At 39.2% G+C, this 19,470-nt stretch overlaps 1 protein-coding gene across 1 annotated transcript; it reads left to right on the top strand.

Annotated features, from left to right (window-relative positions):
- Positions 1–12,298: 12,298 nt before the first annotated feature.
- LOC123464444 lies at positions 12,299–18,957 on the top strand. The gene is made up of 3 exons (XM_045161455.1): positions 12,299–12,378; positions 15,260–15,329; positions 17,664–18,957. Exons 2-3 carry the CDS (start codon positions 15,276–15,278, stop codon positions 18,516–18,518), a joined length of 909 nt encoding a protein of 302 aa, XP_045017390.1. The 5' UTR covers positions 12,299–12,378; positions 15,260–15,275; the 3' UTR covers positions 18,519–18,957.
- The last annotated feature ends 513 nt before the right edge of the window (positions 18,958–19,470 follow it).

Genomic DNA, 19,470 nt, shown 5'->3' with positions numbered 1-19,470 from the left:
CCACATTTAAATTTTTGATTCATGCACAATAAAGTCAACAAAATGCAATGAATGTCTCACGGTGTGACCGTGGAGCTGCCTCGGGGATCACTGGTGCCTTGGCGTTGCAAGGAGAACTGAGGGAGAGCTGAGCACAGCGCTCAGCTGGGCCACAGAGCACAGGGCCACCGGGTCTCACGGTGGACAGCACTCTCACACAGAGGCGCTATCTCTTGAGAATGACAGTAAAGAACGTAAACTTACAAAGTTGGGTTCTGGAAAAATGGCTTAATGGTTAAAGGTACTTGCTTGCAAAGCCTAATGGTCAGGGTTCAATTCTCTAAGCCATCCACAATAAGCTGGACACAGACTGGTGCAAGCATTGGACACACACACATACACACATATCTGCAAACAACATTGACTAAACAAATTGCAAAGTTGCTAGAACCAGAGAATAACTGAGACTTGGTGCTCCAATCAGAGTACTAGTGACTCTTGGGAACATTAAACAGAAGTGTTCAAATGAAGTTGAGCTGAGCAGTTCATCAGACTCTAGACAATCATGGCCAGTTTCCTCCAGACTGGAAGCCACATGATATGTCCAAAAAAGTGTGCTCACATGCACACTCACACTCACCACAGCATACTAGGAATCCCCAAGATTTAAGGTTCTTCAGTCTAAAGATATTTGGTGGATAGTGAAAGTGTAAGAATATGACATAATTTTTCCCTGAAATGTTGCAAGGAAAATTAGTGGGTCACTTATAAATTTAACAAATCATGCCAGGAAAAATAATGATTGTCCAGCCTTCACAAAGTATTTACTGGATACCTGGTAAGCCTGATGCTCTAGCTCTTTCAGGAGTGATTCTGGGTCTGTTAGCTGCTGTCACGCAAAGACCAGCATCTGGGGGAGGGCACAGTCATGGCTGACATCATCCACAACCACTGAATATATTCCTCATTTCTCTTAAAAACAGAATAGTACATAAAAGTGCCAAGACTTCATCAGTTTCAAATCATAACCTGCTATGTGTAAAGTACTATAAAAACTGTTGTGGAGTTCAAGTAATATTTAAAAGTAATAAATCAGTCGACAGCTACACGGTGCGTGCTATATGACCATCAGCCTTTTGTTTGTGCTTGCTGTGCTGCTGAGGTCACTCCTGATGTTTCCACAGTAGCTCTACAATACTCTTGAGTGCAGAGTCTTGCTTTAAAGTCCACACTCCCTAGAAGTACATTCATACTCCAACAGAATATAATCTTTAGAAATAAAAAATAAACCTCAACATGTACAACCAAATAATTTTCACAAGAGCATCTAGAACTCGGTATGGGAAAAAAATTATCTCTTCACCAACTTTGCTGGGAAAACTGGATATCCATATTCAAAGGAATGAAATTTAACCTGAATCTCAAACCACAGACAAAAAAATCAATCATAATTGGTTAAAAAAAAAACTAAACCTTAAAACCATAAAATTCGTAGAAGAATTCACAGAGCTAAAAGTTCTTGACATTGCCTTACAAAGATCATCCTGAGCATTACTTCCAAGCTTTGGCTCTAACAACAGCAAAAATACTTCAAGCTAAAAAGCATCTTCAGCACCTAGGGGGAAACTAAAGTAAAAAGACAGTCTGGAGATTAGTAGACAGTATTTGAAAATCATGTGTCTGATAAGAGGTTAATATTCAAAATAACTCAGAAAACACAAAGCCAAAAACATCACCTGCTTTTAATGAACAAATGGCATAAATACACATTTCTACAAAGACTTATAAAAGTGATCAACAAATATATAACAGATCCTACATACACTGTCATGGAAAAGCACATCCAAACCTCAGGGAAGCATGACCTCACACTCAGTACAGTGGCTTTATCAAGAAGACGAACTAGGGCTGGAGAGATGGCTTAGCCATTAAGGCACTTGCCTGTGAAGCCTAAAGGCCCATGTTCAACTCCCCAGACCCCACATAAGCCAGAGGAGCAAAGGTGAGGTGAGTGCAAGGTCACGCATGCCCACTAGGTGGTGCAAGCATCTGGAGTTTGTCTTCAGTGGCTGAGGCCCTGGTGCACCAATTCTCTGTGTGTGACAATTCTCTCTCTCTCTCTCTCTCTCTCTCTCTCTCTCTCTCTCTGTCTCTCTCTCTCTCTCTCTCATAGAAAAAGGAGACAAACTATGTTGTATATATATATATAGTGTAATATATATAATACATAATAACTATATATGTATATATAGACATATATACCTTGTTTTGGACTAGAACAAATATCCTTAGACACAACCAGGAGGAAGTGATTAGCAACTACTAACTCCTTTACTCCCTGCAATGTCCTATCCTATAAGCAATTATTTGTTTAGCTTTAGTTCTGTTTTTGGCTTCTAACACTTTCTGTTCTTTTTTATACTTATTAGATTTAGCATTTATGCTAGACTTTTCTCTAAAAATACATGATATAGATTGTTTTACATATAGATATAACCCAGATGGTGCATCCATTCTTCTAATCACTCTTCTGATATTTAAAAATTTAAACCATGAGACCCAGATTCACCACCTCCTGACACAGCTGAGAGAGCACCTCACCTTCTGGAAGGTTCTAAATAAAACCTTAAGTTATCAACTTAATTATTTTAACAAAATTGAATTTGTTTTCTTTGACTAAAAAAGACTCTTCCTATGTCAACATTAGGAAGCTGTGAAAAGTGTAAGCAAACATTTAATGTTATATGAGATGATTTTTTTCCACAAGCCTTGTTAGTCAAATGGATGTCTGAAGGAGGAAATGTTCCATATAGAGGGAACAGCTAAACCAAAGATCAAGATGTTTTCCTCAAAACTAAACAATGTATTTTTTCTGATGTCTGAGGACAAAGATTCTTTTAGCCAAAATTCCCTCTTGGCTACATCCCCATATCTCATTAACAAAACTGTAATTTTAAACATCATGGAGGGTCACATAGTGGTGATTGTTCTGAAGCAAATGGAAAACTTACTTTGGAAAGAAAGCAAATCACATTATGAGTCAATGCGGCGTAACAGTCTTAAGAGTATGTGGCCTTTCTGCTCGAAACTGATGATCTCAAGCCTCATGAAAAGGTGGCATTATGCATTGTTCTGACACTGGAACACCTACCATGGGGATGACTACCAAGCCGCCATCCATCCAGCACAGGTGGACTGAAGACACTGAAGCAAGGAATGCCCAGGAGAAGTAGGATGAATCTAGGAAAGGGGTCCATAGAAAAGACTATCCTCTTTCATTTGATTTCTTATTAGCACAATCATCAGTGTTGAGTATTCACTATTGAGAACAGAACCTTATTGCTAAATACTTTAATAAATGAATAACTGGAATTTATCATAATAGTTGCTAGGAGGCAGTTAAGGTCCCAAAAATTGTTGACTCCTTTCAATACATAAATGAGTTAGAATATAATTTGTTAATCACATTTGCAAATGACTAACAATACACTACATGTATTAACAGGCATTTCTCATTTCAACTTAATATCCTAGGGCTGGAGGGATGGCTTAGCAGTTAATGTGCTTGCTTGAAAAGCCAGAGGACCCAGGTTTGATTCCCCAGGACCCATGCAACCCAGATGCACAAGGGGGCACATGCGTCTAGAGTTCATTTGCAGCAGTTGGAGGCCCTGGTGTACCCATTCTCTCGCCTTCTCCTCTCTTAAATATATATATATATATATATATATAGACACACACATACACACATACATATATATATATGCATATATATATATATATATATATATATATATATGTTTAACCTTAATATCCTCTACTCTAGATTATCCATTCTTACAGATAAGCTTACTTAATTGATGTCAGATAGCTGCTGACATGTATAATTCGCACACAGATATTACTCCAAGGAGAATGGGATATACCATCTTAGGACTATCTCACCATAGGTACTGCAATGAATTCCAGATGCAGTGATGAATGCTCATGTCTGTGTGTCCTCGGGCACAGAATGTTTACCATCTTCCCCAGCTTAGGAATATAAATATGCATGCAAATGTCACATAGTTAGTGACTTTGAACACAATAATAACCAAAGTAAGCTTCATATAATTGAGAACTTAATTGCAAAAGCTCTAAAGTAGTGGCAGATAAAATTCTGATATTCAATTTCAAATGCTTGACAAGATGTTCTTATAGTTTTTTTTTTCTAAATAAGATTATTTTAAATGTTTCTCTATATTTTTTGCAACCAGAAGAATTTTTCCTTCAAATTTGTTCTTTGAATAGTTCCATGTGCTATTTCAATCTCTACCAAAAGAGTACAGAAATAAATTTAAGCAAAAGTAGTTGATTGTGATACTAACAATAAAGACTATGTGTTACAGACATTAATTAAATCAATATAGTTACTAACTAATGCTTTTGTTTGACAAAGTTTTTCAAAAAAAGCACGATGGCCTGGAAACCACAGAATCATAAGTGACCAGCTCTACGAGTGTGGAACAGTGAGGACGCAAAGGGAAGGCTTCTCTCCAGAAGCGTCCATGGAATCTGTTGTCACTTTTTGCAGGTCAGCCTCTCCACACAAATGTTTTCCTACACGCTAACCACCACCGCACCCCTGCCCCAGAAAACTAGGAGGAATGTACAAAAGCTGAGTTACGTTATGAAACTGAGGAATCACACCTTGATCTATGATACCCAGGTGTCAGTGTACTGGGGTCCACAGTTCGGGTCAAAAAAGAACGACTCTTGGGGGCTGGGGAAAGTGCTCAATGGTTGAAGGCACTTGCCTGCAAAGCCAGACAGCCTGGGTCCACCCCAGCACCCACATAAAGCCAGATGCACAAAGTGCGTTGAGTTTGTTTGCAATGGCAAGATGCACTGGTGCATCCATTCTCTCTCTTTTCTCCAGGTCTCTCTGTCCCTCTGCCTTTCTCTCTCTCTCCAGACCTCTCTCTCTTTTTGCAAATAAGTAATAAAATAAAATTTTAAAAAAGGACAACTCTTGACTGGGGTTCAGAGAAGACATCCATACCAAGTGTCGAGTCACACACACCTACATCTAGAGCGCTCCTGCTTCAGACTTCTTTAGTCACCTCCATCATCTTTCCTCCAGAGAAGGAAAGGGGACCGGGAAAAGTGATGAGGTCAGTGGGAGGGACACTGTGAGGCTAAAGAACTCTAATTTAGCAACAACCACGATAAGGAAAATAAAAGCAGTATGTCAAGTTGTTGAATCCTGCAGGAACAGACCTGAAGAGAACGTGCTGATGCCAGGGTGACAGGGAGCTCTGTGTAGAATTACACAAAGGAGGACAGTAGGGGAAATGAGGCAGATCCTACATAACTGCAACAAGAAATGGAGCAGAGCCAAGAAGGCCTCGGAGAAGGAAAAGGACTGAAAGAGCACATGACAGAGGGAAAGAAACTGCTGAAAAGACCAAGCACTGCAGAATGGTTAAATAAAATACAAACTCAAAATTACACATTCATGTCCAGGCATGGTGGTTCACACCAATAATCCCAGTGTTTGAAAGCCAGAGGCAGGAGGATGGTGAGTTCAAGGCCAGCCAGGGACATAGCAAGGCCTTATCTCAGGAGGATAAAAGAAGCAGCAGTGACAAAAATAAAAAGATATCAGCAAGGCCCCCAACACCTCATCACTGAAGCAGACCAAAAATGAACCCAACATAGCTAAGGGAAATTTTGCAGAAATGGGGGCGGAAAGAATGTCAGAGCCACATGTTGGATCATGATATGCAGAGACATTTATCGTACCAATAACTGTAGGCTAACTCCACAATGCATGACCCATATACATCAACAAGGATGGGCCATTGGGGAGAGGGTAGATCACGGATGAGCCTAATAATGGTACCAAAATGCCTGTATTTGCTGAATAGAAAACTAATTTAAAAAAATTTTTTTGAAAGATATCAGCAGTCAATTTGGAAGAAATTTTAGGGAAATAATGAGTACTGATACCAGGCTTCAGTGGGTTAAGGAGAAAAGAGTCATGAAGTATGACCATTTCCTAAAACTTCATTGTGACTGGCTGTGAAGTTAAAGGTGGCAGCCAGACAGCAAACAGGCTGAAGTAAAGGAAGGTTCTAAAAGATCACATACCCACATTATTTGCCCCTCAGAGACTGAGCCCTTCAATGTCAAGCACTATGTTTCTTAATAGCTTTGAAAGATTCATTAAATAATTTTGTTTTTAGCTTAATTATGTATGATGCTCTAATATTGTATTTGTGAAATGACAGTTTTCACAATCCCTATGGAATCAATTACTCTTTAACCATATGTGAAAATTCATGTGGACACTCTCCATTCGTCTGTTTTGTTTTCCTCTTCTCCCTTCATTTCATAATCATTTTCACAATATTTTAGGTCTAATGTAAGACTGATGCCAAAGAGATGTAGCTCTGCTTACTCCATTACATACAGATGATACAAACATAATTCACAATGCAAATATTAAAAGTTAACTGAGGGATGAAGGGATGGCTTAGCAATTAAGGCATTTGCCTGCAAAGCCAAAGGACCCAGGTTTGATTCCCCAGGACTCATATTAGCCAGATGCACAAGGGGGCACACACATCTGGGGTTCATTTGCAGTGGCTGGAGGCCCTGGCATGCCCATTCTCTCACTCTCTCTCCCTCTTTCTCTGTCAAATAAATAAATAAATAAAAATTTTTTTTAAAATTAAAGGTAACTAAAAATTTCCCTACAGAGTCGCAAAATTGCACCAATTCAAATTGCCCTTGCAAGCAATACAAATTGGTTTATCTCAGTTAAATTGCTAAATTTACTGGCTTGTTTAGCAAATTTGATAAGCTTATTAATATATTAACTAAGATTCCTTTAGTAACCCATCAGCCTAATTTTTCTTCTAATTCTAAATGGTCACAATATTTTCTCTTAAAAAGTCTGTTAATTCTAATTAATTCTTTTTTTTAATTTTTTTAATTTTTTTAATTTATTTATTTGAGAACGACAGACACAGAGAGAAAGACAGATAGAGGGAGAGATTGAGAATGGGCGCGCCAGGGCTTCCAGCCTCTGCAAACGAACTCCAGACGCGTGCGCCCCCTTGTGCATCTGGCTAACGTGGGACCTGGGGAACTGAGCCTCGAACCGGGGTCCTTAGGTTTCACAGGCAAGCGCTTAATCGCTAAGCCATCTCTCCAGCCCCTAGTTAATTCTTAAAAGTATTATTTATCAGGCTGGATGTGGTGCCCACACACCTTTATTCCCAGCACTTGGGGGGCAGGGGCAGTAGGATCATGTGAGTTTCAAGTCAACCCTGCGACTCCATAGTGAATTCCAAGTCAGCCTGGGCTAGAGTAAGACACTACCTCTGAAAAAAAAAGTATTATTTATCCCAAGATATAATTCACTACAATAATAACTACAGGTGCCAATTTGCATAAATACTAGTCAAAGTATGATATGATAATTTAGCAAGAGCTTTCCTTGGTGATATCTTTTTTCTCAGTGCAGAGACAGCCAGCCATCAGACATCAGAAAATGAGAAAGGCAATGAGCATCTGACCAGGGCAGAACTCTGAGAGCACCATAGGATTTCTCCACCCTCCAAACAGAGAGCCACATTTGCCTTATCCCTTTGTAAGCATGCTTCATTTGTGAGTACCAGTAAAATCTGCCTCTGCCCGATCTGTCTTCCTTCGATGTAGCAAGGGAAACACTTGTGTAGATTCGTGAGTAGATTGCACATGAGGCATTAGGTGCTTCTGTTCAACCACCACCCTGCCAGTGTTTCCTGCCAGGCCTAAAGAAAACTCCTGACTTTTGTGCCAAACCTACCCACTCCTATTTGACAAATTTAAATCTCTCAAACATGCAATATCCTCCAAAACACACTCACATAGAACAAAACTTATGACAAAGCCAACATGGATTGAAGGCATTATAACCAATGATTCCATCTACTATAATTGCCACCGTTCCTGAACCTACTCTAATTTAACAATTGTTACTCGTACTATACCCAAAAATAAATCCTCTCATGAGCCACAACTAATTCAACAGCTATTGCAACTCGGGCATCTGATGCAACCTCTGCAAGCTGCAGCCTCAGAGATTCCCACCACAACCTTAGCAGCATAGGCCACTGACTCAGCAATGGGAGCTATAGCCAGAGATGATGGCCTCCTGCAACTGCAACTGCTCCAGGATCTACCTCAGCCTCCGCAGCACCTGCAGTGGATCCACACAAAAACAGACTGTTATTTCAGTCCCACAATAGACACAAACACGAGGGCCAGCTCCACAGCCCAGCCTCTGCTTCCACCCCTACATCTGACTGTAACAGAGGACTTAGAAGCTGACACAGTCTCAGAAGATGATTGCCCCCCACCCACCCAAGCTGCCTTTCCAGACAGGGAACCACTAATCCACTTTCCACAGCCCTAGGGACTGTGCCTCCACCAGTGAATGTTCCACATCCCCACCCTTTACTAGGACCATCCTACCACTTCTGCTGCTGCAACAATTCTACAAGGTGCAACAATTTTGCCCTCAGAAACTCCTCATTTCAAATCTGAACCCTGAAGGGCAATAGCCAGGCCTCTGAATTTATGACTCAGGAGGATGAAGGTCTCATCTGACACATCCACACAAATGCTAATTACATTTAATGTTTGCATTTTGCAGATGTTTAATACAGTCAAGTTAAATATTTGTTGATTGTGTGAGACAAGGGGTCAAGATTCCTTTTAGAAATTTTCCATAAAGATATACAATTAATGATGATAAATTCATGGAAAGGGTAACTCTTTTATGTTTCTTTGATGTAAGTAGAAAGTTGTACATGTGTGTTACTTCCACAATCGAATTGTCCATTGGTGCACACTGTCAGGATTACTATCTTGTGACCATGAATCACTTGGTTGGATCTAGAATCTCATGGAAGACAAATGTCTGTGAATGACTGAGTTTCTAGGTTAGATTGAGGTGGGAAGGTCCATCCTAACTCTGGGCAGTGCCATCCTCTGTGCTTAGGTGTTAGACTGGTTAAAAAGGAGGACACCACCTAAAATGACCATTCCTTCTGCTTCCTGACTGTGATGAAAGGTGACCAGCCAACTCAAGCTCTTGACCCCTTGCATTTTTCATATAATTTTGAGAAGCACCTCCTCAGTTCTGAGAAATGTCTATTTCTCAATTTGGTAAGCATTCATAGTATCAAAATATCATCTCCTTGCCAGGAGTGATGGTGCACACCTTAATCCCAGCCCTGGGGAGGCAGAGGTAGGAGGATCGCCATGAGTTCAAGGCCACCCTGAGACTTTGTAGTGAATTCCAGGACAGCCTGGGCTAAAGTGAGACCCTACCTTGAAAAACAAAAACAATATATATATATTTATACACACACACACACACACACACACACACATATATATCCTAATTCACAAACATATACCTCTGGTTTTTTTGTTTGTTTTTTTTATTTTATTTTTATTTATTTATTTGAGAGCGACAGACACAGACAGAAAGACAGATAGAGGGAGAGAGAATGGGCACGCCAGGGCTTCCAGCCTCTGCAAATGAACTCCAGATGCGTGCGCCCCCTTGTGCATCTGGCTAACGTGGGACCTGGGGAACCAAGCCTCAAACCAGGGTCCTTAGGCTTCACAGGCAAGCGCTTAACTGCTAAGCCATCTCTCCAGCCCATATACCTCTGTTTTATTTGATTATCTTTGATATAACTCAATAACTGTGATAAGCAAAATAATCTACTTCTACCCCTGCTCCCAAATAGAAGCCAATGTCCTAACTCATGTAACCTGTGCATATGTAGCAAGGACACTGCAATCTGATTAAAGTCAAGAATTTTAAAATTAGGAGATTATTTGACTATCCTAGTGAGCTCAATTTAATCACATTAATTTCTAAAAAGTAGAAGTAGGAGGCAAAAGACTATCTTTGAGGATGGATGTCAAAATATTCAAAAATTTAACAAGAATATTTTCAGACTTTCAACTTTTCATAATTTTGTAAAGCTTTTTGTATTTTTGTTTATTTATTTTCAAGTAGAGAATGGGCATGCAAGGGCCTCTAGCCATTGCAAATGAACTCCAGATGCATGTGCTACTTTGTGCATGTGGACTTGTATGGGTATTGGAGACTCAAACTTGTATTATTAAGCTTTGCAAACAAGTGCCTTAACCTCTAAGCCATCTCTCCAGCCCCATGTTTCCTCATTTTTATTAGTACCTAGATACAAGTTGATAACCTCTTTCTTCTATTGGAGTAACATGGTAACAACTATATAATGCATGTTATTGATGATAACAAGCTTCATCTCTTTTTCCAAAACTTTCTGAAGAGAATTCACATTGCAGCAGGTATTAATAACTTTAATATAAATCTTAAATCTATTGTGTAATACAAGAACTCCACACTTTCTTTATAAAATTGTGAGCTATAAACTCAAATTTGAGAAATATACACAACAAAGTCCTTAGTCTCCAACATCCTTTTTCCTGTACTCCAACACTCAGTCAAAAGGAAAACCATAAACCTAAAATAATATTGACATTTTAATAATTACATATAATTTTGTTAACTTAAAGTGATCACCTCAATTCTTAGAAAAGACAACATTGCATATTGTTGTTACACAGTGTTCATTATGATTTTGATTATCAAGTGCATGCCCTTGATTCAAGGGCAGCCAAACTGTCTTCTGACCTGCACGAAATTCTGAGAAAAGGTAGATGGAGAATGTGTATCCAAGAGAAACAGCTGAGTGGAAAGAAGTTCGCTTGCTATGTAAGACAATGATGTATGGATGCCGTCTGTTTGCACATATGCCTTACCTTCCTAAGGAATCCTTAGTCTTTGAGCAGGAACTGTGCTAGTCCTGTTTCCTACAGAATCCATATGCACAGATGTGATATCCAATAAATATCTGTTGAGTAAGTAAGAATTGCCACTCTAAATCCAGTAATGATGAAAGTGGAAATTATAGTAAGTATCTTTATGAACAGCCGGGACTAGGTATATATATATGAACAGTTAAACTAGGAAAAGGGATTGCACGAACAATGTAAGTTTTAAAAAATAATGATAATAATGCCATAGAGTTTTACAGTAAATGTTTTAATTGTGACAACTCATTCAGGTAAGTAGTACCAGGATGATGTTAATCATTCTTCAAATGAAAACAGTGGTATTCAGATGAGTTTACTAAGGCTACATTTTAGTAACATGGCAGACTTAGGAGTTAAACCAAGATTTCTGAACACCAAGTTCAGTGTTCTTGTTACTACTGTAGGGTTGTCTTTAAAAAGTTTGTACATTTTGGTTTAAATTACACTGTTGATATATCATTGCTACATTTGTTCAGAACTAGAACACTTGTGATTTGTGATGGCATGGCATTTAATGTAGATACATATGGGAACAGATAACTAAATAACATATGATTAATAAAAAAACCATTATTGCAAGTGTAAGGTATCTACATTTCTCATGTACATGGATCATAGCAATTGAAAAACTGCTCAGAAAGTAGATCAGTCCATAATAGTTTATACTCTTCATTGGAATTCTAGGTCCAATGAATGGGCATTTTGAATTTAAACTATTAAGTGTGGGACTTAAGGGATTGCTCAGTGGCTAAGGCACTTTCCTGCAAAGCCTAGCAACCCAGGTTCAATTTTCCAGTATGCACATAAAGCCAGATGTGCAGAGTGCTGTATGTGTCTGGAGTTCTTTTATAGTGGCAAGAGGCCCTGGCATGCACTCTTTCTCTCTCTCTCTCTCTCTCTCTCTCTCTCTCTCTCTCTCTCTCTGTCTCTTCTTCTTGAAAAAAAATATATAAAAAAGCTTGAGTGTGTTTATTCTGAAGGAAAAAGACTAACTGCATACTCTCATTACACAGCTTTTTAATTATATTAAATTTTAGAATATTGAAACTAGAAAATGCAGTTGATCAAATCAAAACATTTTGAAATATTTGATAATATATAAATTAGTCTAAAACAAAATCTGAATTTCAATTTTCCCAAATAAGTGATAAACATAAAAGCCAGTATATTACTCTATGATTTTTTTTGTTATGCCTATTCCTTCCAACTACAACATAGATAAGTTTGTGGTGTTTCTGTGAGAAAAAAATAAAAAAGGAAATGTGTTAGGATCAGACTGAAATAATCACATGCACATTTTTTTCCTAAACTCTACTCCTTACCACAGCCAATGGGCAGAAAGTAGGAGGGGCATGGGGTGGTAAGCTTGCTTATTAGGGGGAGGCTCTGTCTATTAGTTCACCCTACATCTGCAGACTTCTGGTCTTAGAGTCATTGTCTGGTCCAGAAGAAGTGAGACTTGACCAGACTCACAGGAGATACCTCACCAAGGTAACTGTATGCCTCGTGCCAATTCCTCCAGCATGCTTCACTCCACAGTCTGCTTTTCTCTATTCATGTCTGATTTCTTGATCAAGAAGAGATTCAGAGACATCAGTGAGTTCAACTATGGATAGGTTTGGTTAAAGGTACAATAGTAAAAACAAAACATAAGTCCACAACAGAGTTGGACAGACCAGTCTTGATGGATGAATTCAGAAGCTGTTTTTAACTGACGGTGTGGATCCATACAGAGACATTGTTTTAGAGTGAACAAGAAAGGTACTAATACTGTGACAGTGGTGAAGTAAGGAAAGGAAAAATGAAGAAAATCCATGAAGGAAACTGAATTTCAAAGAGGCATAAGCCAAGCAAAAGCAAGGGAGGGCTCCTATTAAATAGTAGAGAGAATTTCATCCTGTAAGATTTCTCCTTGAAAATACGAACATCACTAGCCAGTCTGCAAGCTCTTTAAAGTTCTATCTACCTATTCACATATGTGAGTGAGTGAATGTGCGTGCACACAGAACAAAACTCTTATGGCTATAAATAAATACCAGATGCTTGCACCACTTTTTTCTGTGCCCAGCTTATGTGAGTGGCTTGGGAATTGAACCTGGGATGGCAAGCTTTGCAAGCAAGCACCTTTAACCACTGAGCTATCTTTCTGGCCTTCATAAACTAATTTGACTGGAGCTTCTCCAATATGTAGGTAGGATACAGAGCTTGTTACAGGAGTTGTGATATGATGCTTAGAAGATGTTGGAAAATAAAAGCATCAAAATACACATATGCAAGATGTGTCAAGGGCAGAAGAATAACAGGGAGGGTTGTAATTTTAGGATAATACTTGGGAAACCAGTGAAATGTTTTAACTAGGAAGTTAGAATACTCAGGTTTGTATTTTCTTTCTTGTTACATGTATTAATTATACAAAATAATGAATTTCATCATATCTTCATATACATATATAGTATATTTTGATCAAACTAACCCCTTTAGTGCTTTCTCTTCTCACCCTTTCTCCTTGCACTGGTCCTTTCCCTAGTCAGGAGCAGTAGCCCTTATACCTTCACAACTTGTGTTTTGATATAAATTCTGTTCTTGTGTGAGTGAAAACTCAGCGTCTGTATTTATTACTCTGACATTTCATTTAACATAATCTCAGTTCCATCCATTTTCCTGACAGTGACAAATGTCACTCTACTGTATGGTATATCTTTGCCACATGTCTTCATCCAGCCAAGGACTTGCACTTCTTCACCGTTGTAAGTAAGCAGCGCCTTGATTAACAAGGGGGCTCAGGTGTCTCTGCTGTAGGCTGGCTGATTCCTTCAGGAACGGGGTACTGGATCACACTGCTGAGAAAGGACGTTTGTCCAGACTTGGTGGTAACCAGGATGGATGGTCCTCAAAAAAAAAAAAGGGTTCCAGTTTATAAAATGCACTGGCTGTGGTGTTGACCGCAGTCCTCTTTGGTGATAAGGAGAATGCGAGTGCCCCTTGAGCCCGTCTCCCAGAGCGCGTCCTGGCACTAAGCCATCCCAGTACGTGCTGCCTTGGTGGCCCAGGCGAGATGTGACACTAACCTGGACAGAAGGCTACCAGTGAGGATGAACAGAAAAGAACTCACTCAGCACACCAGGTAGGGGGTGAGACGGGGGCCAAGTGACTGGTGCATGTGCGGAAGAATCAGAGTGATGTGAGGCGCCAGCTTGTGCCTATGGGTGAAAATACAGCAGTCACCCACACAAGCCATATGCTACTAGAAACCTTGCTGAGCTGCCGCGAAGTCATTTACAAGATAGGTGCACACTGCTTTAATTTCCATTTTCTCTTCATGGAATTCTGGTTCCAGTTAGTCTGTGCACACATCCAAGTAACTTGGCCTTGTGGAAAGAAACAAGATATGTTTTTCACTCAAACAATTGTCGAGTATTTCTTCAAAATGAATCTAGTATGAATTAAATTACATTTCATTATTCAATTGCTTTAATAGAAAAGCATATATTATCCAGCAAGTAAATAATATAATATTTTATAAAAATATGTTCATGAAAATATATATGGCATCTTATAAATTAAAAATATAGAGAGTAGAAGAAAAAGTCAGGTAATATCACAAAATTTTATGACCTCATGGAGCCCCTCCTGATATATAACAATACTGCTGCAGCACGTCACATGTCCACAGAGGAGCTGAATTGTGTAACGCTGACCTCTGAAGTTAATAGCACATCATGTTTCTGCCTAAAACTTCCTCTGGACCACACTGTCACGATCTCCTTAAATAAGGACAGTTGGGTAGGAAGGAAGTAGTGTCTGTTGTCTGTGTGTTCTGTGTGTAACAAGTGGGTGATGGGGAGGTGAAGCACTTCTTAGGTATAATTGTTAATCAAAACTAAATTCTGGGCTGAGATATGGCTTAGCAGTTAAGGCACTTTCCTGGAAAGCCAAAGGATACAGGTTCCATTCCCCAGGACCCACATAAGCTAGGTGCAAAAGGTGGTGCATACATCTGGAGTTTGTTTGCAGTGGCTGGAGGCCCTGGTGTGCCCATTCTCTCCCTCTCCCTCTCCCAAATAAGTAAATAAAAATTTATAAATAAATAAATACCTGGCTTTTGAGTGAAAATTTAAATAAAAAGTGTTTTTATTACTGAGCTAAATGGTAAATTCTAGTTTTTAATTGCAAAGAATGGTGGTACCTTCAAATCCTTTGTATGTTTAAATTTCACATCCACATTTAATAATTTAACCCAAGGAAAAATGTACTTTGTTCTTAAAATCATCACTAATTTTTTATTGTGTATCAATGGGCAGTTGGGTTAAATCCAATCTCTTGTTGTCGTCAAGCACTTAACAAATGTGTTTTCTTGTTTCTTTGATGGTAGATACTAAAAGATCAGGATGAAGGCTTTAATGCTCAGAGGACTCATCCTGGCCTTTGCCATTTGTCTCCAGGTAAGTTCCTACACTTGGAAACAACAAAACTAAGTAAAATTGAAGGCTGTGTAACACTGAGGTGGATTCAAAGACAGATTATGTAACACTGAGGAGGGAGCAAAAAAGATTCTATACCATTACGGTGTGTTCAAAGACAGATCACAATACTGTGATGTGTTCAAAGGCAGATCATATAACACTGTGGTATGTTGAAAGACAGACCATATAACACTGAGGTCAGTTCAAAGGCAGATTATGGAGCCAGGCGTGGTGGTACACGCCTTTAATCCCAGCACTTGGGAGGCAGAGGTAGGAGAATTGCCATGAGTTCAAGGCCAATCTACCTCGAAAAATAAAAATATAAATTAATTAATTTAAAAAACAGATTATGGCATTTTGTTTTTAAAATTGGGGAGAATCACATAAGATGAAAATGAGCAGGAGAAGCCACCTCCCATTTGCCATCCCGGGAGATTTGTCGGGTTGAGGTTACACAGTGCCGCACCCGGCAGTTCCCGTGCTTTGAAGCGTGCAGGCAGCAGAAGCCCTCTGTGACCGCCTTGGGCGACAGGGGGCGGCCAGCCATGGACACATGCATGGGGAGCATTTTCCTAGTACAACTTATACATTAGGCCACAAAACAAGTACGTACTGAAGAACACTGCTACTGAGGGCCATGTTCTGCGTATGCTTGTTAGGCCCATTTTGTGTTAAAGTCCAACGATCCCTTATAAATTTTCCATCTAGAAAACCTGCCTGTTGCTAAAAACAGGGTGTTAAACTCCACCTTACCACTGCTTAGGAAACTCTATTCAGATCTATTCAGAACAAATGCTCTTGTGTTGGGCATATAAATATTTCTACTTTATATCTCCTTGATCCCGTTGCATCTGGCTTATGTGGGTTCTGGAGAATCAAACTTGATCCTTTGGCTTTGCAGGCAAGCACTTTAACTGCTAAGCCATCTCCCCAACCCAAGTCTGCATTTGTTTATTGGACACTTTAGTCCATTTACATTCAAAGTGCTTATTAAGAGGCAGGACTAATGATGATGATACAAATAAATTAATTGGTTGTTTGTAAATATTTGATTTTGTTCCTTCTCCTATTTTCTTTATGGTTTGATGGTTTTAAGTAGTAGTATGTTTTGAAACCACATTTTGTGCTTTTACTAAAAATTTTTAGCAATCTATTTCAAACTGGTAACAAACTTAACCTTGATTCATACAACTCTTTGCTCTTAACTTGAACATTTTTTATTTATTTACGTGGGTGTGTGCACACACACATGCACACCAGGGCTTCTTGCTGCTGAAATGAATGCCTAACTAGCTTCACATGGTTGGCTGGAAAATTTAACCTAGGCCAGCTGGCTTTGCAAGCAAGCCCCTTAACCACTGACCCATCTATCCAGATCCACACTATATATATTTTTGTTTGTTTGTTTTCTCAAGGTAGGGTCTCACTGTAGCCTAGGCTGATCTGGAATTCACAATGTAGACTCAGGGTGACCTCAAACTCACAGCAATCCTCCTACCTCTGCCTCCCGAGTGCTGGGATTAAAGAAGTACGCTACCACACCTGGCCCATACTTTATATCTTTAATATAAAAATTTATATCATTTATAGTGTGTCTCCCTTTATAAACTGCCATAACTATAGTTACTACTAATACTTTTATCTATTAATGCTAATATTGGTGGAATTTTTCTCTGTACAACGCAATTTCAGCCACAGGTAGATCTTACATGGCTCTTTATTACTTAAATTATTAAGATTAGTGTTTTCATATATCATAAAATGTTAATTAGCTGAAATTTCCTTCACCTTAAAGAACATCCTTTTAGCAATTCCTCCTATAAAGCAGACCAAATGGTAATTATTTCCTTAGTTTTGGTTTGTCTCAGAAAGCTTTATCTTCCTTCATTTTCTGACAGTAGTTTAAGGTGTTTTTGTTTTTTGTTTTGCTTTGCTTTAGTTACTGGGATTAAATCTAGGGCTTCACAGATACTTGGCATGTATTTTACCACTGACATGTATTCTCAGACCATGTCTGAAAGTTTTGCTGAATAACATTTTCTTAGGTAGAAATATTTCTATCATATGGAATATGTGCTCTTTTCTGATCTTCAGAGCATCTGCTGATAATCTACTGATGGTCATGTTGACTTTCCTTTATGTGGTATGTTTGTTATCTCACTGTTGGCTTTATTTTTAAGTATATGATATAATTCATTCCAAAGTAAAAATAAAAATATGCTCAAAGCCAAAATCCCTCCTAATAAATATAGCAGAAAATGCAAAACAATAACTGGTTCATGCTAGCATTTGGTAATATCTTTTTGACTGCAGCTCAGTGAGAGTCAGAAGTCATGGCAGCATGCACCAGAAAACAAGGTCAATGGTCAGTCCACCCAAAGCTCCTCCGTCCAGACATCACAAAGCAGACTGCCATCCATAGAGCTCATTAGAAATTCTCGATCCCTTTCTCCTGACTCTGCCTCGGCTATCCAGGAAGCCCTCCAAAGTGCTTCGTCCTCACTCCTCAATACTCAGGCATTGAAGTCCCTCCCTTCTGCAGCTGTGCTCCTTTCTGAACTGGCTAACCAAGGAGCCAGCCAGTTCTCTTCAATTTCTAGAACACTGGATAAAAAGAAAACATCAGACCAGTTTGTGTCTGCTAAGAAAGGGTTAAAACAATTCAAGCAAGGCTCTTCTGATCAGATGTCACAAAGCAGGCTTCCGTCTTTGGAGCTCATTAAAAAATCTATAGCCCTTTCTCCTGACTCGTCCTCAGCTATCCACAAAGCCCTCCAAAGTGTCTCATCCTCACTATTCAATAGTCAAACATTAAAGTCTCTCCCATCTGCAACTGCACTCCTTTCCGACCTAACTGACAAAGGAGCCAGCCAGTTACCTGCAATCTCTAGAACACTAAATAAAAAGTCTGTACCTGCTAAGAAACAGTTGAAGCAACGTACAGTTAGAGTAGCCCGTGAAATATCTCTTCCTGACATGAAAACTCTAAAGGCTTTGAAAAATACTTTGCCTACATCATCCAGAACACAGCAGTCTGGGCCCAACAAGGGAAGACAAGGACAAATGAAAGGGACAACTGCTCTAAGTGCTTCAAAAAGGCAGCTTACAAAGATCAAATCTGGAGTATCACCTCAAAGCAGACCCGTCTCGCACAGCACAGCTATCTAAGTCCAAGTGGGGACTAAGAGAGAAGAAACAAGGGACGGGGCTACAAGGGCTGTCAAGAGACAGCTTGCAAAAGTCTAATCTATAGTACCATCTAAAAATAGACTCCATCTCACACAGCAAAGCACAGTTTAAACAGGGCAAAAAAGAGACCATGTCGAAACCTAAGAAGCCATCGACTTCTTTCACAGAGGCACAGAGAAAGCATTCACAAAGGAAACAGAAACCTTTCCAGAAAATCAAGAGACTACTTCCATCACATTCCCATGTCCCTGCTCCATCGAAATTCCCACTTTCCAAAAGTCGATTCCATTAGCCTCCTTGTTCACAGTCAAATCAGAAACATGAGTGTCCATCAAAGGCTCATCGACTATGCCTGCTTCCACTAAGACCAGGGTCAACATTTGTGCTACATCTTCATATTTCTCTATATTGAACTTTCCAATCTCACCTTGCCTGAAGAATTTACTCTTATCTCTTTTCAGGAATGAAATCATTCTAGAAATGGCCCTTAGAATATTTCTTCTTTGGCTTTTATTCAATAAATCATTTTAAAACTTATTTTCGTATTCATTTTATCAGTCCACATGTACTTGAAAATTAGTTTGAAAAAAATCAAAATATGTATAACTGTGTATTTAGTTAAAATAGTTTTATATGATTATCCCTTTAAAAATAAAGTTCCTGCCAGTTGTGACAGTGCACACCTTTAATCCCAGCACTAGGGAGGCAGACGTAGAAGAATTGCTGTGAGTTTGGGGCCACCCTGAGAATACATAGTGAATTCCAGGTCACCCTGAGATAGAGTGAGACCCTACCTTGAGAAAAAAAATAAATAATAAATAAATAAAGCTCCCCAGAGTGAGAATAGCTTAATATAAGCCTGGTAGAATGGACAGGTGTTAGATCTTGTGAGTTTAAAGAATTGTTAGCAGTAGGTTGGCAGAGGGAGGTT

This window comes from Jaculus jaculus, chromosome 11 (genome assembly GCF_020740685.1).
Source record: "Jaculus jaculus isolate mJacJac1 chromosome 11, mJacJac1.mat.Y.cur, whole genome shotgun sequence".
NCBI lineage: Eukaryota > Metazoa > Chordata > Mammalia > Rodentia > Dipodidae > Jaculus > Jaculus jaculus.
Note: the sequence above shows the minus strand (reverse complement) of the source record. Positions and strands in the feature narration are given on the sequence as shown.

Excerpts from the sequence above, each read along its gene's own strand:
- LOC123464444 (XM_045161455.1), top strand. The coding sequence starts at position 15,276 with ATGAAGGCTTTAATGCTCAGAGGACTCATCCTGGCCTTTGCCATTTGT. Across the intron at positions 15,330-17,663 it reads CCTTTGCCATTTGTCTCCAG|CTCAGTGAGAGTCAGAAGTC; the intron begins GTAAGTTCCTAC and ends TTTTGACTGCAG.